This window comes from Euleptes europaea, chromosome 3 (genome assembly GCF_029931775.1).
Source record: "Euleptes europaea isolate rEulEur1 chromosome 3, rEulEur1.hap1, whole genome shotgun sequence".
Taxonomy (NCBI): domain Eukaryota; kingdom Metazoa; phylum Chordata; class Lepidosauria; order Squamata; family Sphaerodactylidae; genus Euleptes; species Euleptes europaea.
The window spans coordinates 32,324,819-32,352,002 of record NC_079314.1 but is presented as its reverse complement, the minus strand read 5'-3'; the positions used below and the strand labels follow the sequence as shown (position 1 = coordinate 32,352,002).

The following is a 27,184-nucleotide window of genomic DNA, read 5'->3' as shown; positions in this document are numbered from 1 at the left end:
AACCCTGGTATTCCTTGGTGGTCTCCCATCCAATACCCTGTGTGTGCGTGTAAAGTGCCGTCAAGTCGCAGCCGACTTATGGCGACCCCTTTTTTGGGGTTTTCATGGCAAGAGACTTACAGAGGTGGTTTGCCAGTGCCTTCCTCTGCACAGCAACCCTGGTACTCCTTGGTGGTCTAGTGGTGGATAAACACCATCTCTGCCAGGTTATTTCCCTCTAGCTGAAGAATCCCTCTCTTCGCTAACTCAAAGCACGTGTTTCCAAACCAGACCGAGGCTGCAAACTGATGCAAAGAAAACCCAAAAGCCAAGAAATGCCTTGCAGCAAAGCGCCTTTGGCGGGTTTTTGGACCTACGCGGCTTCCGTCGGTCTCTGTCTATAGAGGCACAAAAGACTAGCGTTATTCAGAGCCATTACTTCCACGTTTTGTTTGGCTGCAGCCCTCTGAGTGTCAGGAGCACAAAGCGAAAACATAAGAGACACAGAAAGCGAAGCCATTTTCTCTCTCGGTGCGTATAAATCTGGGGGAGCCGCTGTACCCCCCTCTCCATCGCCACGGTGCCCTATTCTCTTTCTCCGTATCAGCCGCTTCGCAGGTTCAGTAGGGAACCGGAAGTAGATTTATGATCACACTGAGCCCGGGACCCCTTAAGGGAAGTGAGGGAAATGCCGGAAACGGCGGTTACGGCCTGAAGGGGCGGGGCGTCTCCTGGCGGGTCAAAGGTCAGTAAATAGAGGTGACGTCAGGAGACCAAGATGGCGGAAGGGTGAGATAAGACGGAGCGCTGGGGGCGGTGCCACTACTTGGGGGGGGGGAAATCAGGGGAGAGGTGGGAGGGGCGGATTGGAAGAGACGCTGCCCGAAGTGTCCCGGCGGGATTGATTGCCCCTAAGCATGTACAGAGTGGCTCTGGGCTTCTCCGCAGCTGGTTCCTCCCCGCTCACAGAGCGGAGCTTCAACCGTAGAGGGGAAAGATGAGAGGGGGCCCTTGGCCCCGAGGCGGGTCCCTGGGGGTAGCCTGTAGGTTGGGCGGGCTCTGAAGGCTTGGGCTGGACATCAGAAGTGAGAGCTGGGCCGGGGGGACGGGAAGAAGGGCAGGCGGGCTCGTTCGGGAAGGGGCCTTGGGCTCAAGCCCAAGGTGAAGGGTGAGTGGGCCCTGCTGTGCTTCGTGTTATTTGCGGCAGGCCGTTCCTTTCCGTGGCTGGTGTATAGGGAGAGGAGGGTAAACCGGCTTCCTTTGATGGCTAAATAAGGAGCTGAAGCCCAGCTTCCTTGGGGTGCTCCTCTGCTTGCCTATGAAGTACTTTTGTATGTTGACAAGTGTTACACAGTTCAACAACGATGGGTAGCTGTGTTAGTCTGCTGCTAGCTGAGCAAGCGTCCACTAGCACCTTAAAGACTAACAAATTTCTGGCAGGTTATGAGCTCATGCCCTGCCAAAAATTTTGTTAGTCTTTAAGGTACTACTGGACTCTTGCTCTTTTCTGTGGTTCAATAACAACCATTCGTTTTGATGAAAAAAATATTTTTTCGATGTATGAAGGAGGAAGAATCTAGAGGGATTCTTAGTTTGAGAAATACCTTTTTTGGGGGGAGGAGTAATCAAGCAAAACTTCGTTGCTTCTAATTTTAATTTTTTGGGAGAGGAGGGGCCGTGGCTCAGTGGTAAACCATCTGCTTGGCATGCAGGAGGTCCCAGAGTGAGTGACTGTCACCTCCAATTAAAAGAGTCAGGTAGGAGGTGATGTGAAAGACTTCTGCCTGAGATCCTGGAGAGCTGCTGCCAGTCTGAGTGGGCAATATTGACCTTGGTGGGCCAATTGTCTGGTTCAGTATACGGCAGCTTCATGTGTTTTTGTGTGCCATTGAGCTCTGTGCTGTAGTAATCTGATTAGATCTGTTGTTCTGGCATCTTTTTTTTAAAGGGAGTGGTTATAAATATTGCAGTAGCTTTGTTTGTAGCTTTAATTTATGGCTTCAGTCACAGTAACATGCTTTGTACAAGCCACTGCTATACCTATTTTTTGACACACAGGTAATTTCTGGTGGATGTCCACAGTCTTAACAACTAGTGTCGTGACTCATTCACTACTAACGAAATGTATATCCCTTAAACTAAAAATAGGCCCTAGAATTGTGTTAAGTTACTTTTTTAAAGAGCTTCCATCTAAAAGGCAATCTTGGGAAATGTTGCTGAAAGAGGGAGGAAAGGCAACCACAAAATATCCTCAAGGAAAGGAGGGCCCTATTTAGCCCTTTGGTGTAATTACACATAACAATGTCTCGTGGATTCTTCTGAAACACGTGATCCTGATGCCTGGGAACGTAAAGTATTTTTCTAGCTTTGACAAGTTTAGTTCTGAATCAGAGTTGATGGTTATAGGGCTTGTTGGGAATCAACTGGTGTTCATAAGGCATTCCTTGGCATGAGTTTATATTGTAAAATTCCCACTTTCAGCTTCATGTGTTTGTCCTGTAACAGGGAAGATGGAGGCTGGTGGAGAAGCTGGTTACAACAAAGCATACAAACTGTCAAAGAGAAGGTAGGTACCTTCTGTTTTTGATCAAGCGGGGGTATGGATGAAGAATGCTGTTAGAAAGACTCGGCCGACTGTACATGTCCGATTGTGTGGACTTTGGCCCAGCATGACTGAGCAGCTTTTGAAGTGGGAGTGTTCCGTTAAGTGCTTCTCAATTTTGGGGTGTATGCTTTCACTTGCTGCAGCCCATTTCTTCAAATGTGAGTTGTAAGAAATGCTTCTGAGCATTTGTTTTCCTGTTTGGTAATTTGGTTAGTCAGCTGGCTACTTTGTGTGTTTGTGGGCAGTTATAAGTCTTAGGTTTGCAGGAGAGTAAAGACATGTGCATTTCTGAAACTGGCTTGCTACCGACTGATTACCATTTACCGTGTCCCCACCCCACATATATTTTGTGTGTGTGTTTTCTTCTACCCTGTTCCCAGTCAGAAGAAGGCATAGCTGCTATGCCCAGGGAGCAGTCCAGTTTAAATAAGGCGCAGTGTGACTGCCGAATCCCTGGGTAGTGGCAGCTTTCACCTCAGCCAACATCACGCTTAAATCAAGCCTCAGGGCTGTACTATACAGTATGTTTAACATGTGACTACTACAGGGACTAGCAACTCTCTTCAGAGTGTCGACGGGCCCAATTCAGGTCCACAGTGTGAGGAGAGCAAGGGAGCCCCTCATGCCGTTTTCACAACGCCCCGCAGGGAGGTGTTATTCAACCTGTCTGAGGGAGTGCATGTGCAAGCATTCAGTATGCATGCATCCCCAACACAGCAAATAACGTCCCCCAGGATTGTTTCAGGTTGTGCCCCAGTCCCAATACAAATTGGGCCTCTGCAGTGCTTCTAAATTGTGCTGCCTTGGGGAACACGCAGCTGCCATTTGGCTGTAAGTCCCTGTAAGTCCCTGTGGTAATCACATGTTAAATATAACATGTAGCTTGGCCTTCAGTGTGGCTTTCTAGCCAGGGTGGTTTGACTTGGAGTGCGGAGATGCAACTTCAGATTCCTGCTTGGTTACAAATTGCGGAATGGCCCTGGGGAAGTCACTTATCTCTATGTCTCACTTCCTTAGCTATTAAAATGGGGATAACGATAGCTTGTTACACCAGGTGATTAGGTAGAAGATAGTAAACTGCTTTAGTGAGCTGTGGGTGCTTTCCGGTGAGTGTTCAGAATCTAAAGGCTGGTGGGTTGCCTACCTGTAATGGATGGCAAGATGGTATCACTCCTCCCATCCCGCCCCTGGCCAGCTGCACAGCTCACGCTACTGAACAGAAGGGAAAGGTTGAAGAGGGGAATAAAGTTGTCTTGCTGGGGCCAAGGAACTTTTCCGGTTTTCTTCCTGGGCGGGGAGACCTTTTTGTGTCTCTCGCACTCTTGGAACTGTCCTGGGGCATCCAGTTAGGGGTGCTGAGTCTTGTGCCCCCCTCTCTCCACAATGGTGGCAGTTCCTGCCAAAGAGCAGAGGGCCTAAAGAGCCTGCAGCTGTAGTGAAATGGTCAAATGGGCAAGTGCTTCCAGACACCTAGCCATGTTTGTTCTGTTGAAGAGCATTCTCATGACTTGCTAAGAGGTTTCTGACATCAGCCTTAAAGAACTTTGGCAGTCACTGTGGGTGTGCTCAGCAATACGATGAGTCTGTCCTGCTCTCTCTCTCTCTGCTGTAGTCCACAGAGGCCTTGGAGTTCATGAAACGGGACTTGACCGAGTTCAGCCAGGTGGTCCAGCATGACACAGCCTGCACCATCGCGGCCACCGCCAGCGTGGTCAAAGAGAAGCTGGCTGTGAGTGGGCACTGAGAGCCAAAAAGGGCATGGCAAGTGGGGAGGGGGAAGAGGTTGGGAGGTACTGGCAATGATTTTTCAAAGTAATATCCCCTCACCCCCTACCCCCCTGGTGCTTTATTCTTCCCTGTATTACTTTGGTTCATCAATCCCACAACATGATGGGGTTGGTAGGTTAGTGCTATCTATGGTTCCTCTGCTTTAATTCCCCCCTCCCCTCCCTTCTTTTGTCTTCGAGAAGACAGAGAGTTCTTCAGGTACAACAGAGAAAGTGAGGAAAGGGCTCTCCAACTTCCTGGGTGTCATCTCAGACACGTTTGCACCTTCGCCAGACAAGACTATCGACTGTGATGTCATAACTCTGATGGCGACCCCTTCTGGGACCACCGAGTTGTACGACAGTGCCAAGGTGCTGCTTCAGCCCCCACCCCAGTCTGCCTTTGCTTGTAAAGTGGGGATTTATGTACACAGGAAAGTGGTCTCTATGTTCACAAGCATCTCCCTGTCTGTTCTCTTCCAGGCCCGGCTATACAGCCTTCAGTCTGACCCAGCCACCTATTGCAACGAACCAGATGGTAATTTGGGGGCTCGTCTGATGTGAGAAAGTTGGGGCAACGGAGATGCATGGTGTTATAGCTGTCTGGAAAACAGGCCAGGCATCCACTTAATAACAGTGAAGTGTGTGCCGTTTGCCTTCATAAATCCGAGCCTGGGTTGGATTGACCAGAATTCTGAAATAAGGGTTGTGCCAAAAGAGAAAGGAAGCTTTTTAGCCTAAGGGAAATGTACAGTGAAGTCAAAGCACATGGGAAATGATTCTGCTGGTCTTTGATTGATTGGTGCAGTGGTTGGGGCATTGAATTCTGTTGTGGGTAGGTCCCAGGTTCAAGTTTCTGCTTGGCCATAAAGTGTGCCTAATATCCTGGGCAAGAAATTCTCACATAAATGAGGATTATAGAAGAAGAAGAGTTGGTTTTTATATGCCAGCTTTCTCTACCACTTAAGGGAGAATCAAACCAGGTTACCATCACCTTCCCTTCCGCTCCCCACAACAGACACCCTGTGAGGTAGGTGGGGCTGAGAGAGTGTGACTCTAGCCCAAGGTCACCTAGCTGGCTCCATGTGTGGGAGTGGGGAAACAAATCCAGTTCACCAGATTAACCTCCGCTTCTCATGTGGAGGAGTGGGGAATCAAACCCTGTTCTCCAGATCGGACTCCACCTCTAGTTGCCTTTAGTGAGAGCTAGGTTGGCACCTGCCATTCCTCCTCCTCTGCTGCTGCTTCCCCATACAGTCTCCCCACCCCACATTACTGTATTGCTCTTTGCCCAGTTGGGAAAAGTGTTACAGAGCTAGCCTTCCTTCCCATCTCAGCTCTTTGAGGCTGTCATGGGCAACCAGGATGAGCCCTTGCTCCACTTTGGATTTTTGGAAGAATTGTTTAGATATTTGATAACGGCAGCCAGAGTCATTTTAGCAACAAAATGGAAGGCAGAAGAATCTTTCCAGAGAGGATTGGTAAAGCAAACTGGCAGAATATGCAATAATGGCAAAATTTGACCAATTATGTGAACAAAAATAGAGGGAAGAATGATGTAAGCTGCTTTGGGTCCCAGCCGGGGGAAAATGTGGGGGGGGGGGAAAGAGGCCAAGTTTGACCCTCACTGGCAACCAGACTTCCATTAGAGAGAAAAGCAAGTTCACGTAATCTTTTTTCTCTGTTGTCAGTCACAAAGCACTGCTACTGGCCATGTTTTTATCCCGCTTTTCAGACGATTGTCTATCAAAGTGGTGCCCATGAGTAAAGAGATGCCGGCATCTCTTTACTCATGGGCACCACTTTGATAGACAATGCTTGCAATTTAAAAGCAAAAAAAGCTGAAATGCACGAGGAAAGGGGAGCGAGGGCAGTGGTAGAGTGTGATCAGTTTGACCCTCTGCATTTTTATCCAGCTTCTCTTCCTGTTTGGAGGGAGGTGGCATTTGTCCTGTGGTCTTTGGTCCACTGGCTGATGGTGGAGGCTGGAGGATACTTCTTTGCAAAAACAACTGGCTGTTGGGACGGGGAAACCAGCTCCCTCCAGCCACCCCTTCTGCGGCCTGTGGCTGGTACCATGCTGCTCTTTCTGTGACAGAAAGAATGCAATTTCCTGGTTCCCCTGGTTCTTCTGGGTGGAATAGTAGATTATAGTGGAGTACGTTTTGGACTCTCACTTGGGTAACTACAGTTGTGTCATGGAGTGTCTCCTCTAACACCCCTGTGTTTTTTTGCTCCTTTGAGCATGCGTCGGTTAGTTGCACCTTTGGTTTGATGGCCTTGGTTCCTTCCCCTGCAGGACCATCTGAGCTCTTTGAGGCCTGGCTATCACACTTCAACCTAGAGGAGAAGAAAAAGGAGGTCTCAGAGCTGCTGGGGAGCAGCCCGTCCATCCGATCGCTCTACACCAAAATGGTAAGGTGGACCAGCATAGCTTAGTCCGTTTGTCTTCTTGGATCCGCTGCTGGAGCCAAGCTCTCAAGTGATGTTACTTGAGCACATTATTGATGGCAGTGGGGCGTTCTTCTCTCTTCAGAAGAGTGGGCCAAGGCTGCCGATTATAGCACTAATCAAACGAAGAATAAAAGATTTCATTTCCATTCCCTATGCAGCGTTCTTGCCTGCAGGGAACCATTCTGATCTGGGTTGCCAAAGACCCAAGAGGGCAGATTTAGTTTTCAGCCTAGACTTCTGGCAGTTGGAGTTAATTTGATGAGATGGTCTAGGAGGAGATCTTCCATAGTGACTTAGTTTAAAGCAAGCTTTGTCAACAGAGTCCTCACTTTGTACTTGTTCTTCTGTTTCCTCCCAATGACCCCCAGGTCCCAGTGGCTGTGTCCCACTCAGAGTTCTGGCAGCGCTACTTCTATAAAGTCCATCAGTTGGAGCAGGTAAGCTTGCAGAGATGCCCTGAGGGCAAGAGGGGGTATGTGGGTGGTTTTGCCCTGATGCAGGCTGTTATTGAGTGTGGCACAAAAGGGTATTTGGAGAAAGGGTCCTTCACCATGTTTCGAGAGAGAGATGCTGAGCTCTGGGGAGGATCATAATTGACTGCCATCTTTCTTCCTTTCTCTGATGCCCACCCCTCCTTACACAACCTTCTTGTGAATAGACACCAAACCTGGCCCTGAGTGGTTTCAGCGATACAAAGGGTGTGCATCCCACAGCATTTGCAGGCATTATGGAGTGGAGACCCTGAAGAGACCCTGGGCTTCTGGAAGCCTTGGAGACTATCCTTTATTACCCTCCAACGTAGACTGCATCAGGTTTCAGGAAGCATGCTTTGGTGTCTACTGTCCGAACGCATCAGGAGCTGCCTGAAAAAATCAAGGTTGCCAAGGAGGTGGTCTCCTGTCAGTGGTCGAGAAGGCTGCATGTGCAGTTCAGCTGAGGCTAAGCAGGGGCTTCAGGTCTAAAGTGTCGGCAGCTTTCTGGGTTTATGCTTGGCCGTGACTTAGCATACTTTTAAAACAGAGTCCCTGTTGCCCAAAAGGTCTTCCTGGTAACGCAGTGAGCAAAGAGCCGCTTGGTGATCTAGCAAACTTCTCACCTGGCGCTGGGATTACTTCACTGTCTGGGGCTCTGAAAGCAACCATAGAGCTCATTCTTTTGACATGTGGATCTGGCGGTGCCTTCCTGGCAGCTAGGAGGCTGCCGGTTTGTTTGCTGTCTCTCCTGTTAGGATGGGAGGCTTCTCGAAACCACGGCAAAATAAATTTCCATGCTTCAAGGAATGTAGCCCTCCCCCTCTTTAGGCCACTGCTGCTGTCTTTGTTTCTTCAGCCCTTCTGCCCGGTTCTGGGTTCACCTAGTTGAGTGGTCCCTTGAGGTCCCTTGAGGCAGCTCCAGTTTGGATTCCGCATCGTGCCATTGTTCATGGATCGCGATTCCAGAATGTCTTCCCCCCCATTGGGTTCTGTTCCATAACACACATTCCCCACATGACAAGAGATACCTTAAATCCTTGTGATGCTACAAAGCCACATGCTGTCTTACTGGTCAGCCGGGGACCCACTAGGACAGCTTCTGACAGCCATGGGAATTCTTTTCCACCCAGGAGGAAGTCCGAAGGGAGGCTCTGAAGCAGCGGGCTGAGCAGAGTGTTCACTTTGAGGAGCCCGGCTGGGAGGAGGAGGAGGGTAAGTGAGCTGCAGTTGCTTCCCAGATGCAGAAAGGCGCTAGCTTTGTCTGCCAAATGACTTACACTGTTCTTGTTGCATTGCGTTAGAATTTTGTGGTCAGCCTTGAGCCTCAGTGAGAAAGCAGGGCTATAAATTAAATAATCTGCCCACACTTTAGGCTCGGTATGTGCCTGTGGCTGGGCGGGGCATAAAACCCTCCACTGCATCTGCCAAGGTTGATTGTGAAGGGACCAGATGTTACGGCATCATCTGGCCGTGGTGCTCCCGAGTGCCACGAGACAGAAGGCTGTGAGGCTGCTGGTTTTGTGTGGGTTATCAGGGCTAGTGGTTAGTGAGGCCCTGTGCAAGCATTCTGCTGTCCCGTAAGGCTGCTAGGCACATTGGAGTGTGTTGCCTTGTCTCCTCCTCCTTGATCTTCAGGATGCGTATTGCAGCTCTGCATAAATACTTGTTGTTTGGGGGGCAGGGGACCAAAACATTTCCAGTAGCGACTTCCTGCTGGAGCATTAGTCTTGCCTTTTGACCCTCAGAAATGACACACAAAATAGGCCTGACCTGGCATAATCGTGCCGACGAGAGAAGAAACCCATCACCTTTGAACACATGAAGCTACCTTATACTGAATCAGACCCCTGGTCCATCAAAGTCCGTATTGTCTACTCAGACCGGCAGCGGCTCTCCAGGGTCTCAGGCAGAAGTCTTTCACATCACCTACTTGCCTAGTCCCTTTAACTGGAGATGCTGGGGATTGAACTTGGGACCTTCTGCATTCCAAGCAGGTGCTCTACCACTGAGCCACAGCCGCTCCCCACCTTTCCAGAGGACCACTTGAGCAGCGATTGCTGTGGTCGGGTTTAGGTCCAGCACACATCCTTCTGTTTTCACTTGTCTCAAATATGTGTGTGGGGGGTGGAGGAAGGAATGGAAAGGAAGAGAGCTTTTCCCTGCTAAACATTCCTCTGTGCTCTTCCTGCATACATTGTGTGCCGCCTGTTAATGCCATCAGTCAAATCCTTTGGCTGCTCTTCTCATCCTCCCCCCGCCTCTCTTGCCACAGAGGAATTTCTTGGGTCATCACCAGCCCCCCAATCTCACGTCAGCTTGCAGTCTCTCCAAGAGATGAAGCCATCCTCCCCCATCTCTGCAGAATTTGTCACTTCGACTCTGGAGGCATCTGTGGAGAGCTGGGCAATGCTGAGCACCCCAGCGGAGGTGACCCCGTCGGAAAGCAGCGAGAGCGTCTCCTTGGTGACTCAGATCGCAAACCCCCTGGCCGTGCCTACCGCCCCTTTACAGACTGGAGCCCAGCTCTTTGGGGCAGGAGACCTCTCTCAGAGGCTGCAGGAAGCGAGCGCGGAAGAGCCGGCCTCATCGCCAAAGCCCGAGGAGCCCGTGCGACCTCCTCCAGCCTTGCAGGAGGTGAAGTCTTCTCAGGAGAAGCCCAAGGAGCAATCGGAGAGCAAGCTATCAAACAGGATAGAAACCGCGCGGGAGGACGGACTCACGGATCTGCGAGTCTTTGAGCTCAACTCGGACAGCGGGAAGTCCACACCCTCCAATAACGGGAAGAAAGGTGGGTTCCAGAAATAGCTCGACACACATGCCTGGTTTGCAGCTCTGTCGTTGTCGGTGTGGGGGTCTTGCAATGCTATCTGCTTACAAATGTTTCCTCGTCCTCTGCGGCTCTGGAATGTCCACATTCCACGTTTATGCAGTGCCGTTGTGAATGTGTGGGAATCCATGCAGAACTGACAGTAGGGATTATTGTGTGCTGTGTATTGTGAAGGCTCTTTGTGTTGCACAGTGGAAGGTGTTCCGGGAGTGTCCCTCCCGAGCAGCTCTCCTTTTCAGGGGCTGTGCAGTGCAGCTGCCCCGGGCCTTACGCTGGGAGAGGGGCTGCCCTGGTGTGCCCCCGACTGCCCATCTGCCATAGTACCGCCACCGCTTGCCTCTCTGGTGGCAGGGGCCAGGGAGTTTAGGGCAGCATCCCAGGCAATCAGCTGTCAGGCAGCGTGGGGGCCCCCCTCCTTCTGACAGCCTTGCTGAGAACCAGCGTGGTGTAGTGGTAAAGAGCGGTGATTTGGAGCAGTGGAGTCTAATCTGGAGAACCAGGTTTGATTCCCTACTCTTCCACATTAGCGGACGCTAATCTAGTGAACTGGGTTGGTTTCCCCACTCCTCCCCATGAGGCCAGCTGGGTGACCTTGGGCTAGTCACAGCTTTCTTACAGCTCTCTCAGCCCCACCTACCTCACAGGGTGTCTGTTGTGGGGAGGGGAGGGGAAGGTGATTGTAAGCCATTTTGAGTCTCCCTTAAGTGGTAGAGAAAGTCGGCACATAAAAACCAACTCTTCTTCTTCCAACGCCCCAGACTCAGTGGGCAGAAGCCAACTGGACTGCAAAAAAAGGCCCTGAAATAGGCCCTAGTCCTGCTCCTCCTCACAGAGGGGGGAAAGGAAGAACAAGCTGCTGTGGGGCTGAGCATGCAGCAGCTGCTTGTGACCCCCCCACCCTCTCATGGTGGCAGCTGCTCAGCTTGCTTGACTCCTTGGCGGCTGAGGCAGCTGCCTGCACCCTGCCACAGCTACTTGTGCCTGCCCAGGCACCTACCGGCTTGCAGTCCAGAGCTCAGGCCGCTGCAAATGTGGAGGCAATGCCCTCCTACCCCCCGGGTGAGGGCCGCTCCTTGCTTGGAGTGCTGCTGGGTGGGTGTGGTACTGGGGCCCCCCACCCTGGGGTTTTGTTCAGGGCCCCAGAATCTCTAAGGCCGCCCCTGGCTCCTTTTTGGTTTCAGGCTCCAGCACGGATGTCAGCGAGGACTGGGAAAAGGACTTTGACTTGGACATGACGGAGGAAGAGGTGCAGCTGGCCCTCTCCAAGGTGGACGTCTCTGAGGAGGTCAGTGTTTGCAGCAGGCCGCCGACTTGTGGCCTGTCCTGTCTAGAGAAGGCGTTCCAAACGCTCCTGGTGGTGGAGGTGGCTTTCCTTATGGAGCCCGGCATCTGGGAAAAGCCCTCGGATGCTTTTTGGAGTGGATGCGTGTTTCTCTCCCTCTTGCTGGCAGAAACCTGCCGGTTTCTTATCTGAAATGTGCATCTTTATTGCTGCTTCCGCTGAACATGCCTCTTTCTAGAACAGGGAACAGATTCAAATCAGTTGGCTCCCTTTCTAGGCATCTCACATGAACACACATGAAGCTGCCTTATACTGAATCAGACCATCAAGGTCCATCAAAGTCAGTATTGTCTGCTCAGACCAGCAGCGGTTCTCCAGGGTTTCAGGTAGAGGTCCCATCGCCTGCTTGCCTGGTTCCTTTAACTGGAGATGCTGGAGATTGGACGTGGGACTTTCTGCATGCCAGGCAAATGCTCTTACCACTGAGCCACAGCCCTTCCTTTCTTTGTTCCTCTCTACCTCAGCCATATTTACAGGCCCAGGGAAGAAGCCATGTTTGGTATAAAAATGACTCGTGGCTATTTATCAAGCAAGTGTTCCCACCCCTTCTCTACTGGGCTGTGCTGCTTCTGGCCCTCCCTGTTCTGGTGGGAAGAGAGCCTTGAAGGCTGTAAAGCGTTTGAGACAAAAGAGGGCCACTCCTCTTGAAAGGCTTTGACGAATAAAAGGATAGGACAGGTTGTGGGGGGGGGGGCGGGGGTTGTATGTGTGTTGAAATTCAGGTAACTTGGAGTTGGTGATATTGTTGGTTTGGGGTGACTTGGTTCTCCTTCCACTGATGATCAAATGTGCGTCAAGTGTATTTTGGATCAGTTTAATAAGCTTCCATTGATTTATTGGGGAGGCCAAACTTGAAGAGGTGAAGCTGAAGATTAAGTGAGCATCTGTTCCGAAGCTGTTTTGGTTCTGTTGTGTTACTGTAGTGAGGGACGGAAAGTTTTTTGTTTTGTTTTTTATCAACATTTTATTAAATTTTAACATAACAAACATTACATACATCCCATTCATATACAGATTGGGCTTCTTCCAGGGTTGCTGTTTAGCAGTTCTTAAAATCTCAATGTATAGCCATCTTAATATTTCTACACTTTACATTTAACATTATGATATCTGTCTGACATTTCTGCTGTAAGCTATGGTTTCTTCAATGTTGTTTAATTTCTTAACACAATTTCCTCTTTTACTTCCTTTCTCAACAAAATCACTACAACTACTTTCTACATACTAGTGTCTTCTTTTATATCTTCAAATTTGCATATTCAAAATAACACTTCCAATTCTTTTGGAATTCATTCATCATTTTTCCTCTCAGCATGCTGGTTAATTTTGTCATCACTGTGTATTCTGACCTTTTTTGTTGCCATTTTTCTATTTCTGGAATATCCTCTTGTTTCCATATAGTTGCAACTGTGAGGGATGGAAAGTTAAAAAAAAAATTCTTACCTTTAGTGGTAATTTTCCAGCGCTGCAGGTGAAGTTTAGTTGTGCTTTCTTCAGTTATCTCCAAAAATGTATCAGTAGTGAGTCTTTGGTGATGTACAAGGTGATTTTAAATTCAGTTAGTTAACAGGCAGGTGATTAGCAAATTAAAAATTCATTAATGAGAAGGCTGTTCTTTTCCTTCTGTTTTTGAGTCCAGGAGAACCTTAAAAGGCCAAAACGGTTTTCCAGGGTATAATCTTCCAGGGTCCAATCTGTCAAAGTGAGCTTTGGCTCACGAAAGCTTTATACCCCCAAAATGTTTTAAGTGCTACTGGCCTTGAATTTTTGTTCTGCTTCTGTAGACGAAAAACCATTACCCCCGCCCCTGAAACATCCTTCTATATGGTGATTCTTGTTTTGAATATTTAAAAGAGTCATGATCAGACATGTAGCAATGGCTTTGATGGTCTGCCTTTTATTTATTTATTTTATTACATTTCTACCCCACTCCCCCCAACCCGAAGGTCGGGCTCAGAACGGCTTACACAATCTAAAATATAATAAAACAATAACCCATTTAAATATGTAATTTAAAATACAATTTAAAATAGCCCAATAATGCCCCTCAATGGTGCTAAAACTCCAAAAATAGCAATCTGCAGGCGGCAGATTAATCTAACCACCCCCTAAGGTGGTATAGAAGGGGTGGTGCTCAGCAGCGGGAAAAGGGGGAGAAGGACTAGGGAGGCCAATAATTATAACGAGAACCGTCGCTGGCCTCAACCATAAACCCGGTGGAATAGCTCCGCCGTCTTGCAGGCCCTGCGGAATTCCTGATCAATTAGCAATTCTTTGGCAGTTTATAATCCACTTCAGCATTTTATGAAGCCCCATCAGTCCCGAGGCAGTTTTGTCCTTTCTTGGGCATCCTGTTTAACACCACGTTCATGTGCTTTCTGTCTCTTGCCTACAGCTGGAAGATGAAGAGTGGGAGAACTGGGAGTAGCAGCCATCGCTCCCCGCGCTGTGCATCCTGGGCTCATCCCTTGCCCCGCCCCTTCCTCCGCACCATCCAATGTGAATTAAATCACAAAGCAACTGGTCTCTCTTCCTGTGTAAATGTGTTCCAGGCTGGATGCATCTCATCTCTGCTAAAAAAAAAAGAACCTGGTTGGGGAATCTTGGACCACAGCACACTTGGATTCCGACAGTGGCTGATTTCGCATGAGGGGGTGCTGGAGAGCATTGTTCTGGGGCGGGGGAGTAGAAAGCGGGGCTAGGCACATCTTTCCAGTGGATCCTGTGGACTAGGAACTCCACTCTTGGAACTGCCCCAGTGTGGATTTTTAGATTTTCTTTTTCTTTCTTTCTTTGGCTTGAGGTGGGTATCAAGTGGTGGTGGTTTGGGGGGGATGGCTGGACGGTGGGGAGGGGGAGGAGTGTCCTTGAGTTTGACTGCACCTAGAGGAGAAAGTATCGTGCTCGCTCTGTAGGCTGCCAGTTTGCTAGCTGTGTTCCCTTTTGTGTGACTTCATTGAAATGCAGCAAGTTTTTGTTGGGGGGGGGGTGGCGCGAGGGCAAATCCCTCTTCCACTGTGACCCGCAAGCCAGGTGTAAAGGAGAAAGAACCTGTAGCATGGCAACAGGCTGTCCTTTCGCGCCCCCCCATCTGCTTCCCCACATAGGAGCTCAGTTTTTTCCCCCAGGAACTGGAACACCTCCCTACCTCAGTTTTCCCTCCCACGTTTCCAGCCCCTTCTTTCTTTTCCCCCGCAGGACTTGAAGCACTTTTTCAACCCTGAAAAAAAATAGTTTGTGCGGATTTAGGTGTGCGACCTAACTGGAACTGTCTCCCACGATAGGAGCCGTGAAGTGACTGGGCACTGTACAGGAGGCGTCTCTCCCCCCCCCCCCCGGGGGGAAGCCTGCCTTCTTTGGAGAGCCCTCTTATGTCATTGGTTCCCCTGGGCCAGTTGCCTTGCTAGTCTTGCTTCAGCGACACGGTCTGCTCTGAAGGGTTGGTGTTTGCCAAAACCTCTTGCTTCTCTTCCTTTCCCTTGTGCCGATGCCATTCGGTAGCATCCACTGGGGTCCCTGTGTGCAGGCATTCATCCAGGACCTCTTTGGACGACCTCCCTTGCTGCGCTGGGCATCGCCTGTCCTCCAACTTTCCCAAGAACTGTAAGGCTGGCCGGGCCCATCTGGCTGAACTGCCTCCAAGCCGCTCTTCCTTCTTTCCCTTCATTCCTTCTGTAGGCATCTTCTTTTTTGTGGGGAGGAAGTGGTACAGGCAAAAGAGTTCATCCCTCCTCCTCCCGCTTGTTGCAGATTGGTCAAAGAACCGTGGAAGAACACAGTAATGATGAAACACTTTTTAAAATATGTGTCCAAACTGGAGGTTTTATCTCCTTGGGGTGCAATCCTCCAGGAGGTTCTCCGGTTCCAGCGCCACTGAAATGAATGGGGCAGCATGAGAGAGCACATCATCTCCCAGTTCCATGTAGCAACAGCAGTAAATGCCCATTTAATGTCCCCTTGTCAACTACCACCTGCCCTTCAGCTGTGTAATAAGATGGCCTGTTTTTCTAACTCACAGTGGGTTCACACTACAGGTTTTGACCAAGCCTCCGCATAGTCAGAAGCCTCTGGGTGACTGTCACTGCTCTCCGGTCTAACAGCTGCTGCACCCGTCCTTGGCACTTGGCTGCTCATTTGCTCACATGCTTAACCTCCCTTCAGCAACATCTGGCTCCTTCCTCCTCCGCTGTTGTAAGAAGAAAGCTACTGTGGTTTTTCCTTGTCCTTCTCTATTGGCCAGGCACTGCTGGTGGAGTCAAGCGAGCAGGCGGCAGCACCAGAAAAGGACTGTGAGGAGGTTTTTTATGGGTGGCTGGAGCAGCTGTCAGAACCAGTAGCTGCTACAGGCACTTAGAGGCTTCTGATCAGGCGGAGGCTTTTGTTTGACCTAGTCCATATTAACGAACCCGTTGGGGGGGGGGGGAACCTGAAAGCAGAGTTAAAAGCAGGTTCAGGGAAGAGCCCTGCTTTTGAAGCACACTTGTCCACCGTAAGCAGAGTAGGGTTTTTTTGCATAAACCAGACACCCAGTGCTGTTTCAAAGCAGTTTGGATGGGGGATGTGAGACACGTTGTGGGTGCATTCCCCCTCCCCCTTTTTCAGAGCTGGTACAGCACTTAAAGAGGGCTCGATGCCTGCAGCTCACAAGCCCTATTGACAAATTGTTGCCAAGGAAGCCGCTCTTTGGCTGTGTCTTTAGGGCCTGTCCAGGCTTTGCAATTTGTTGGGGCAGGGGATGCCGGTCGCAAAGCCTGCTGGGCCGTTTTCCCCAGGCCCTCAAAGATGGGGCCCGGGAGAGCCTCTGAACTTGCTACGGTCGTAGGGCTGCAGAATGTGTTGGCGTTCAGGCTGCAAGTACGCGGAGACCAGACTGTATCAAGCTTTACATCTATGGCCGCATCATGCGTCGTCTGCCTAACAGAGCTGCAAACCTGGACCAGGAGCACTTGGGCTCTAGCTCAGCCTGCTTTTGAGAGAGGGTGGGGCAGGGCTCGGTAGCCTAGAGCCAAATTAAGTTCCAGGAAGACTGCTCCCATGGAAGAGCCTGATGGCCACTTGGGACTGGGAGAAAGTGCCGGGGCTCAGACGTCTTCATGATTCTCCTTTTGGGTTCTCCCAACCCTTCCCCCCCCCCTTGGTTGTGCAATATTCTCTTATTTTTAAATTATACTACATCTCCCTGGGCCGTTTTCTAGCTGGGGGTAAACAAGTGACTCTAACAGCTGTTAGTTTTGTAATAATGACTTTCTCCTGAACCTTTTACAGACTGGCCGTTAACAGCAATTAAAGGAGTTCTACAGAAATAAGCCTGCACGTGTCAAGTCTCTTTTTTTCTCCCCACCAGAATCTGTTGTGCATAAGGGAGGGGGGCATAGCATGTCATTCTGGAATGCGTGTTGTATGTTTTCACCCTTTTGGAGATCTTGCGTGTGCTTGGGAGAGACAGAGGAGCCAAGCTGGGGATAGGAACTGGAAGGGAAGGAGCTTCTTTCTCCAGACAAGGCTCTGTGGAGCTTAGGGAGAAAGGCAGAAGAAGTTGGGGTAATGTGGCCCCCGCCTGGCTGCTTGAGGCACTTCCTTGAAGTATCCCCTTCATCCTGCAGCTGCTTATAGAATTCCCCTTCTGGGTCTCAGTGAGCAAAAGAGAGAGGAGTGATTGTCAGCCATTGCTTGGGTCTCGGCTGTAGAGGATCTGGGAGTTCTGCCACTTGCAGACCACTCCCATCCCTGGTAGGTGTGTTCTGCCTCCCCAGGGGACCCCCCCCCAATAGTTCTGAGGACTTAAACTTCTGGGTGTTTTTCTGCACCCCCAGTTTTGCACATGTCCCTTTTGCCAACCAGCAAGAGCTACAGAGGCTGAAAAGGATGTATGTGCTAACTTGGCAGGCGAGGCCAACGTTCGGTGCTTTGCATGCCTACTGGTCTGGATTGAGTCATGGCATTTTCAGGCACGGGGCAGAGGCAGCCAGAAAGCCATTGCTAGTTGGAATGGACCAGCATCTGTTTGCGTCATGGCCTGATGGTAGAAGGCTTCCTCGGGAGGTGGTAAGCTCTCCTTCCCTGGAGGTTTTTAAGCAGAGGCTAGATGGCCATCTGTCAGAAATGCTGATTCTATGACTAACTTAGGTAGATCATGAGAGGGAGGGCACCGTAGCTATCTTTTGGGCATGGAGTAGGAGTCACTGGGGTGGGGGGGGGAGGTAGTTTGGAATTTCCTGCATTGTGCAGGGGGTTGGACTAGACGACGCTGGTGGTCCCTTCCAACTCTATGAATATAACACATCTTAGGAGCATGTGATTGAACGTAAGGGGGTGTTTTCTGTGCCAGCAGCAAGACCTGCGGTGTAATCCTCCCTACCAAGATGCCTGTAAAAGAGAGTTGTGGAGGAGGCATCCACACCTTTCTGTTGTTCACTGTATCCCTTTTAATTTAGTGTTGACATTCCTTAAATATACTTGGGAAGAGGGTTGGAGGGTGTGTGCTTTTAGCAGGCTGGCAAAGTGGCAGAGGAATGCTGTCTTCTCCGTATTTGGTGGTCCCTGGGTTCAGTTTCCAAACATCTGGGTCTCTGTAGGCCACTGTTTATTACAGCAGGTGAGTCTAATCCCTGATGTGGGAGGAATGGTGAGATTATCTGCCAATCTACTTTTTTGTTCCTCTTTCCCCGCCCCTTTCCCAGATATGAATCAAGGCTGGGGTAAGGATAGACTACAAAACTGAGCATAACGTTAAAATATATGTGAGCGTTTTGGAAACTGCCTGTCCCCTTTTATTTGGGGAGAGTTTGGGACATGGTCCTTTTCCTCAGGGGTTTGCTAGCCATGGGTGCCAAGTCACTTCTTCGATGGAAGGTCTCAAGAACATGTCTGGTTCCAACAGGCTTTTGAGAAGGTCCTGGCATTCCTCAGAAATCCCCAGGTGGCCTGGGATGGAAACCCCCTTCTGCTGGTGGCACAGCATCTTGGGGATGTCTGTGTCGTCAAAGGGCAGGTTGGCACAGAGCATGACGTAGAGAACCACCCCCATGCTCCAAATGTCGCCCTTTCTGCTATCATGGGGCACGCCCTGCAGCACCTCGGGGGCGGCGTAGGCTGTGCTGCCGCAGAACGTCTGGCTCAGCTCCTTGCGGTTCTTGGGGAGCAGTTTGGAAAATCCAAAGTCAGTCAGTTTCAGGTTGAAGCCCTGCAAGAGGGCGTTCTCGCATTTCAGGTCGCGGTGCGCCACACCACAGCTGTGGCAGTAGCGGATTGCTTCTACCAGCTGACAGAAGAGGGCTTTTGCTCGGCTTTCGGGCAAGGGCCCGCCTTGCAGGACACAGTCAAAGACATCGCCGTCTTCTGCCAGCTCCATCACCAGGTAGATTTTCCCGTCGGTTGACTCCAGCATCTCGTATACGCGGATGATGTTCTTGTGATCCAAGCGCTTGACGATCTGAAGCTCCCTGGGAAGGAATCTCTCGATAAACTCTGGGGAGGAAAATGGCAGAGTTAGCATAAGAGAATTTTATCACAAAAAGTAGTCGCTGGGCAGTTGACCCAGGTGCATCAGTGGATGTTTGGTTGGCTAAAGGAGGACATAGTCACACCTTGTATTTCTGGAGCAATCATGATTCTTGGGAGATGCTCTGATTGTGATGTCTTGGGAAGGTTCATGACTCATTAATAGAGCCATTCAGTTATTTGCTTAGTCATGACTCACTTTACTACAAAGCTTTTCCAAGATGAGCTGCATGGCTTCTGTTGTGTTCATGGTTCTGGTAGTGGAAAGTGCCATCAAGTCGCAGCCAACTTATGGTGACCCCGTGGGGTTTTCAGGGCAAGAGACGAAGGTGGTTTGCCATTGCCTGACTCTGCATAGTGACCTTGGACTTCCCTGGTGGTTACCCATCCCAAGTAGTAACCAGGGCTGACCCTGCTTAGCTTCTGAGATCTGACAAGATTGAGCTAGCCTGGGCCATCCAGGATGAAATTTGAAAGGGCTACAGGTACCATCCATGGAGTAATGCAGTGCTGGAGAAAGAAGCCCACCCTTAGATCTGGGTGGGGCCATCGTAAGTCTGTTCTCTCCAGAATCAGAGGAGCATGCCTATTATATTAGGTGCTGTGGAACACAGGCAGCACAATGCTGCCTGTGGGCTTCCTAGAGGCACCTGGTTGGCCACTGTGTGAACAGACTGCTGGACTTGATGGGCCTTGCTGTGATCCAGCATGGCCTTTCTTATGTTCTTAAGTCCAACACACTGGTGCCTATCCTATGGTCTTGCTTCTTACAGGGTCTGCCATTGTTTTTTCAATGGGGGAGAAAATAGACACCACTGTACTGGTATCGGGAGATAAGGAAATTAGTACAGGAGCGAAGGATACTTAAGGTGCAGAATATATTTATAAGCTACTGTGTCTTAACAAATACGCACTAACAATTACACAATTGGACTCAACATACAAAGATCTTATACAACAACTGTACAACCCATCTCATGGATGGTGGTGGACAAGAACAATATCAATTCAGAAGTGCAATGTCTCTCACTGTATGTACATCAATCTTCTGTATAAGTTTCATACAGGTAGGTAAACAGTTGTAATAAATATTTGTAATAAATATTGAATGTTCAAGGAGGATTCGCTTCATGGAAGATACGGCCATTTCAAATTATTTGAATCCTTCATCAGTCCTTCAAGCATGTTCCTCTATATTGCACATCTCTAGTAATAAATTTTCAAAGTGCTGCATGCATATCAGATCCCACGAAGGGTAACATTCACAAATTCACAAATGCTGGCTACATTTGTGAATGTTACCCTTCATGGGATCTGATATGCATGCAGCACTTTTAAATTGATTACTAGAGATGTGCAATATAGAGGAACATGCTTGAAGGACTGATGAAGAATTCAAATAATTTGAAACGGCCGTATCTTCCATGAAGCGAATCCTCCTTGAACATTCAATATTTATTACAAATATTTATTACAACTGGTTCTTGTAGGTTATCCGGGCTGTGTAACCGTGGTCTTGGAATTTTCTTTCTTGACGTTTCGCCAGCAACTGTGGCAGGCATCTTCAGAGTAGTAACACTGAAGGACAGTGTCTCTCTTCAGTGTTACTACTCTGAAGATGCCTGCCACAGTTGCTGGCGAAACGTCAGGAAAGAAAATTCCAAGACCACGGTTACACAGCCCGGATAACCTACAAGAACCAATGAACTCTGACCGTGAAAGCCTTCGACAATATTTATTACAACTGTTTACTTACCTGTATGAAACTTATACAGAAGATTGATGTACATACAGTGAGAGACATTGCACTTCTGAATTGATATTGTTCTTGTCCACCACCATCCATGAGATGGGTTGTATAGTTGTTGTATAAGATCTTTGTATGTTGAGTCCAATTGTGTAATTGTTAGTGTGTATTTGTTAAGACACAGTAGCTTATAAATATATTCTGCACCTTAAGTATCCTTCGCTCCTGTACTAATTGTTTTTTCAATGGCATTGCATATGTGTGTAGTTTTGCAGACTCCCACAGAAAAGTCGGGAGTTTCAGTAGCTGGTGCAAATGATGCAGAGTGAGGGGTGGAGGGAGAAGACAGCAGCAGAAGAGAGGAGCAAAAGCATCCTGAACTGGTTCTCTTGTAGAGAGGGATTTATAAGCCTTTCCCGGGCTTGCGGGGGGGGGGGGCAGGCTAACACCATTAGTCAAATATACATCCAATGGGAAACCAACAAGGCCAATAATGAAGAGTTTATTAAAAAAAAAACTAAATTGTGCAAAACTTGCTTTTACCAATTCATCAGTTCTTCCCCTCTAGAGCACCTATCTAGATTATACATTAAAAAGCAGTTTAGAGAAGGTTATATAACCTTTGTGAAAGTTCAGTAGAGAGTTTCCTTTTCTTGCCTCTTGTGATGCCACAAGAAAAAAAAACTGCCTTTGTTGTTGTCATGGACCTGCTTTGATGGCAAGAGAGGGAAACATCAACAAAGATTGTTGGCTAGATTTTAGAGATGATTTTAGATGCTCAGGAGATCTGAAGTGACTTGGGGCCTTCCTGATGAGGAACAATCTGGCAGGCAGCAAACACTGGCTGCTGTGAACTTAGAACCACTGAAGCTGAGAGACCAGTGGAGTGCCACAGGAGTCTGTCCTGGGACTGGTACTATTTAATATTTTTATAAATTACTTGGGTGATGGAATAGAGGACGTGATAATCAAATTTGCAGATTACACCAAGTTGGGAGGGGTAGGGTCAGAGTTCAGAATGACCTTGATAGACTAGAGAGCTGGGCCATAAGCAATAAAATTGATTTCAATAGGGAGAAGTGTAAGGTACTTCACCTAGGCAGAAACAACATAAGGCACAGGTACAGGATGGGAGATAGTTGGCTTGACAACAGTACATGTGAAAGAGATCTGGGAGTCTTAGTGGACCACAAACTGAATATGAGTCAACAGTGTGATATGGCGGCTAAGAAGGCCAATGCAATTCTGGGCTGCATCAATAGGAGTATTGTGTCTAGATCAAGGGACGTAATACTAACTACCACTGTATTCTGCATTGGTCAGACCTCACTTGGAATACTGTGTCCAATTTTGGGCTCCACAATTTAAGAAGGATGTTGACAAGTTGGAGCGTGTCCAGAGGAGAGTAACCAGAAATGGTGAAAGGTCTGGAATCTATGCCCTATGAGGAGAGACTTAAGGAGCTGGGTTTGTTTAGTCTGAAGAAGAGAAGGTTAAGGGGTGACATGATAGCCATGTTTAAATATTTGAAGGGATGCCATGTTAATGAGGGACCTAGCTTATTCTCTGTTGCTTCAGAGACTAGGACACAGAGTAATGGATTTAAACTAAGAGAAAAACTATTCCACCTAAAGGTTAGGAAGAATGTTCTGACAGTGATGGTGGTTCGACAGTGGAATGCGCTGCCTCGGAGGGTGGTGGAGTCCTCATCTTTGGAGGTCTTTAAGCAGAGGCTGGATGGCCATCTGTCAGGAGCGCTTTGATTGTGGGATCCTGCATGGCGGGGGGTTGGACTGGATGGCCCTTGTGGTCTCTTCCAACCGTGTGTGATTTTGTGATTTGAGACTTACAGCTCATTCCTGAGCTGGGAGGCTGAAAGTGTTTACGAGGCGGTCAAGTTCCATGAGCTGGCGTCTGGGCCATGTGTGTCGGCGCCCAGGCCTCTTGAGCTGCCCAGAATGGCATGGGCACTGGTGTTGGGCTGCTCACACCAGCCTCCCTGCGCTGCCAGCACAGCCTCCCGCTGGCGCCCTGATGGCGCACCTCTGTCGTCCCAGGTGCGCCGTCGTCCCAGGGGGCATTCCGGGGGCAGAACCACCTTTAGGCAGCTTCCTAACCCCCCTTCAGCCAGGAACACCCCCTTTGCCCTTATCTGCAGATACACCACTTCTTTAGGTGGCATAGCCCCATGTAATGCTATGGAGCATTCCCACGGGGCTTGCAGGTAAGGGCTTTGGGGGGGGGGAATCCTCCTTTGGAGGTGGTGCAGCTGCGCTGCCTCGTCAACGGCGCAGCCCTCCCCCTCAGGAATGGGCTGCCTGGGAGAAAGCCTAAGCAGGTCTACTTGGAAGTAAGTCCCATTTTAGTCAATGAGGTTTACTCCAAGCCAAGTGTTACAGTTTGCAGCCTTAAGTCCCGACACGGTGAATCTAACCACCAACTGTAGTATAATTAGAATAGATGCTGTCTTCAAGAGCTGAAGAAATATGCAGGAACCTGTTCGTCAAGCAATTGCAAAGTTGTCTCAGATGAGTCACCTTTCAATCTCTTAAGCTTATATGCTATAAAAGAATATATATATATTTATATTTAAAAGCATGGTATCTGAGCAGTTTAATCTGAAATATAGCCGAGAATAGTTTTTTGGACTGGCCTAAGAATTGTACACCCAGTTGCTAAAATTGGAAAGGGCAGCCGTGCCCCAAACAGTGGAGAAGTTCTATTAGGAGCCAAGCCCAGTCAGGCACAGAGCTAAGAGTGCCCTTCAAATATTCATGAATTCTTGGTCAGTCTTGGCAGAAGCTGGTGCTTGCAATGTCTGGCTTAACTGTCCTGTAGTGGGTTTATTATGTGCTTGCACATAAGTTCACCCCCACCATGTGGACAAGTGCTGGCTGGGTGTTCTTTACCATGGAAAATTCTATCAATGGAACTTGTGTAGTCATCTGTCTGTCCCCACCCCCCATGCTTGGATCATTTGAATACTAGTGAAAAACAGCTCCCATGCAGGAATATGGCAATTAAAGAACCTCCCATGTTTTCCAACAAAGAGTCAAGAAGGAGAGTTGGTTTTTATATGCTGACTTTGTGTACCACTCTCAAACTGGCTTACAATCACCTTCCTTTCCCCTCCCCACAACAGACACCCTGTGCGGTAGGTGGGGCTGAGAGAGAGTGACTAGCCCAAGGGCACACAGCTGGCTTCATCTGGAGGAGTGGGGAAACCAACCCAGTTCACCAGATTAGCATCCGCCACTCTTGTGGAGGAGTGGGGAAACCAAGCCCACCCAAGATGCCTCAGATTGTTCTAGGGCTCCTTAAATATAGTGGTCGCCCATTGACACTGGCAAAAATTATCTGTGAAAGTGAGAGACGAAAGCATGGCCAAGACTAGGTGCTCTGGGGGGGAAGGTTGCAGAACCAACAAACCCTGCAAAGGAAATGTCTCAGCAACCTGGAAGCAAGGAGTTGGATGGAAAAAAACAGTCAAATCTAGGCCGGCATATATCTGCAGGGGCGATCCAACCTCTTTCTAGAGAGGGTTCCTTTGCAAGAGCATTGTCTGCATTTGTGAAAGGAAACCATCGTTGCAATGGAAGCGTTCATCAGAAAAAAACTGTCCCCTTGGAAACATACGGAAGGCTTGTTCCTAGGTACCTGTCAGCAAGATCACCTGCCTCCTGAGTTTACCCTCCGCTCATCTCGGGCAGCTTACCTTCTGGTCCTCCCATTTTGTCTATAATTTTCACGGCCACTTTTCGCTGGTGTTTCTTTGAAAAAGCTTCCTTGACCTTCGAATATGTCCCTTCCCCAATGGTTTTGCCCATTTGGTAACCATGGGAGAAAAGGAACTCCTCCATCGTGTCTTTAACGTGCTCATCGGTCATCCTCTCAGGGCATCATGTCATCACAAAGTCTGCGCATCGCTGTCCTTCTCCTTCAACACCAGGGCCTGCATGGGTAGCAGCCCGGGACGTTAGATCATTTTTCCTGCCTAGACCAAGGTCCTTTGATGAGGGGCGAAAACTGAGGTTGGACATCTTAAAACTTTGAGCTCTCATTGTGATGCAACCTTGTGTTACCCGAAGGCCACAGGGCAGAGGTGGTGGGTTTGCACCAATGGGAAGAGGCCATTCATACCTCTCCAGAGGACAAAAATCTGGCCCTGCGCTTGCCTCTCACCAGTGTCCTCCTGGGGGGTGATGGGTTAACCTGCCAAGAGGCCTACAGCTGTGTGGCCTTGGGGTAAGAGATTACTGTAGTGTGTAGTGTAGGTAGGCCTGCTAGTTATTAGGGTTGAAACATGGACGGTTAAGTTTCTGTTTTTCCCCCCTACCATGGGAGTCTGCTGGCTTGAGACTGCGTTGGCAGGGTTGGGGTCTAGCTACATCGGGCGAGTCTTGAGAGTAAGTATTCCGATTCCCTCAACCCCCTTTCTTATCAAGTGAGGTGATTCCCACGGAATTTGTGACTCTGGAATACGCTGGGAAATCAGGCTCTGGTCTATGGGCTGCGTCACTAATTTGTTCTTGGCCAGCGTGGGGTAGTGGTTAAGAGCGGTGGTTTGGAGCGGTGGACTCTGATCTGGAGAACCGGGTTTGATTCCCCACTCCTCCACGTGAGCGGCGGACGCTATTCTGGTGAACTGGATTTGTTTCCCCACACTCCTACACATGAAGCCAGCTGGGTGACCTTGGGCTAGTCACTCTCAGCCCCACCTACCTCACAGGGTGTCTGCTGTGAGGAAGGGAAGGTGATTGAAAGCCGGCTTGATTCTTCCTTAAGTGGTAGAGAAAGTTGGCATATAAAAACCAACTCTTCTTGTTTGGAAAGATTATTCCAGAGAGGACCCATGTGATGGTATGGCCAGAGTGGGGAATGGGAATTTGCAGGTTCAAATCCTAGGTTAGCTATGAGGCTTGAAAGTTGCCATGTTTCAAGCTTCATCTACCCCTGATGCTGAAATGCTTTGAGCTCTCTGGAAGAAGAGTAGGAGATATAAAGCCAGGGGTGCTGGTTAATTTTCAACAGTCTGTTGTAAACCAAATCGATCTGATTTATGCGGGACTGGACAAACATCTCCCAGATAAAGGAGCTAAGTGATGTTGCTTTGCCACAAAAAGCAGACGAACTTCTGGAGGGGGAAAGAGTGTGCCAGGCCCCCTTTTCAGCAATCTCTGAGAGGCCTCAAAGTAAGAATTAGAAACCTCTGTTGCTAAAGTTGACCTCTGGATACCAGAAGACAGAAGATGTGCTTTTAATGTCACAGCTAGTCTAAGGTTCGCTTCCAGTCACTTGAGGAAGCTGTGGTTATTGGCCATCTTATGGCTGTTGTTCTACAATCAGTAAAACAGCATTTCCTTTAGTGTTAAAAACATTGCTGATCAACTAGGGTTGCCAGGTCCCTCTTCATCACTGGTAGGAGGTTTTTGGGGTGGAGCCTGAGGAGGGCAGGGTTTGGGGAGGGACTTCAATGTCATAGAATCCAATTGCCAAAGCGGCCATTTTCTCCAGGTGAATTGATTTCTATCGGCCAGAGATCAGTTGTAACAGCAGGAGACCTCCAGTTACTACCTGGAGGTTGACAACCCTACCGCCAACTGAAGCAGCCAGTCCACACTCCATTCATCCTGGTATTACAACTTTCTCTTGCCAGTTAACTTATTTTGTAAACTGAAAAGCCTGGAGACCTTAAGGATGTTTTACATAAGAGAGTGAAGCAAGTACTTTAGGAGCAACAAAGGAGAATAATTTTGTTTGGTAGCTTTTTGGAATCAGGGACAGCAGGTGACCCCAGGGATGCTGTTGATGCTTGGTAAATCTGAAGGCATCTTGGACACTGGCCATGCAGCCAGCGGCCATGATACCTTAAAGTTAGAAGGGAGTCTGGGAACAAACGCACTTTTTAGAGTTATGTTTGCCATACATCTCCATGCCCTGTGTTCAATATTGGCATTTAAATTTCCAGTGCAGAAGGCCAGTTCTTCTCCCTTCATGTTCATCAGCGGCCACTCTGATGAATGGTTATGTCATGGTCCTGATCCCTGATTTCGTACACGGTATTTCTCTTTCTAAACCCTCCTACATTGTTTGCATCTGTAATCTCTACCTGCCATTCTTTGAGGCGCTGCTGAATTCCTCAGATCCAATTCTGGTCCAAGCAGCCTTGGTTTTTATGTGGAGTCTTTTGTGTCAGTGAAATGCACTTCCCACAAGCCCAAGGAAATGTAACTGTTAGAAGAACAGACCCCTGGAATTACGGTTGCCAGGTCCCTCTTTGCCACCGGCGGGAGGTTTTTGGGGCACAGCCTGAGGAGGGCAGGGTTTGGAGAGGGGAGGGACTTCAATGCCATAGAGTCCAATGGCCAAAGCGGCCATTTTCTCCAGGTAAACTGATCTCTATCGGCTGGAGATCAGTTGTAATAGCAGGAGAGCTCCAGCTAGTACCTGGAGGTTGGCAACCCTGCCTGGAATCCAGTCTCTTGGGCATC

General features: G+C 49.0%; 3 protein-coding genes across 4 annotated transcripts in view; 2 read left to right on the top strand and 1 right to left on the bottom strand.

Moving 5' to 3' along the window:
- Window positions 1–729: 729 nt before the first annotated feature.
- Window positions 730–14,024, top strand: BSDC1 (BSD domain containing 1). Of its 2 annotated transcripts, XM_056846885.1 has the most exons (11): window positions 730–768; window positions 2,485–2,545; window positions 4,197–4,313; window positions 4,555–4,722; window positions 4,834–4,888; window positions 6,650–6,765; window positions 7,173–7,241; window positions 8,408–8,489; window positions 9,550–10,065; window positions 11,286–11,389; window positions 13,842–14,024. In XM_056846885.1, the coding sequence occupies exons 1-11, from the start codon at window positions 758–760 to the stop codon at window positions 13,872–13,874; spliced, it is 1,332 nt and encodes a 443-aa protein (XP_056702863.1). In that variant the 5' UTR covers window positions 730–757; the 3' UTR covers window positions 13,875–14,024. The 2 variants fall into 2 exon arrangements, with proteins under 2 accessions (XP_056702863.1, XP_056702861.1); XM_056846883.1 differs by lacking the exon at window positions 730–768 and having other exon boundaries at window positions 2,429–2,545.
- A 3,575-nt stretch (window positions 14,025–17,599) lies between these two features.
- Window positions 17,600–27,184, top strand: part of EIF3I (eukaryotic translation initiation factor 3 subunit I) — a 130,200-nt gene continuing 120,615 nt past the window's right edge. The window contains exon 1 of the mRNA XM_056847054.1: window positions 17,600–17,604. Within this exon, the coding sequence (XP_056703032.1) occupies window positions 17,603–17,604 (2 nt within the window). The 5' untranslated portion in view covers window positions 17,600–17,602. The remainder of the gene's footprint in view (window positions 17,605–27,184) is intronic.
- On the bottom strand, window positions 18,252–24,580 carry TSSK3 (testis specific serine kinase 3). Its single transcript, XM_056847653.1, has 2 exons — window positions 24,409–24,580; window positions 18,252–18,913 (listed from the first exon to the last, which is right to left on the bottom strand). The coding sequence occupies exons 1-2, from the start codon at window positions 24,578–24,580 to the stop codon at window positions 18,252–18,254; spliced, it is 834 nt and encodes a 277-aa protein (XP_056703631.1).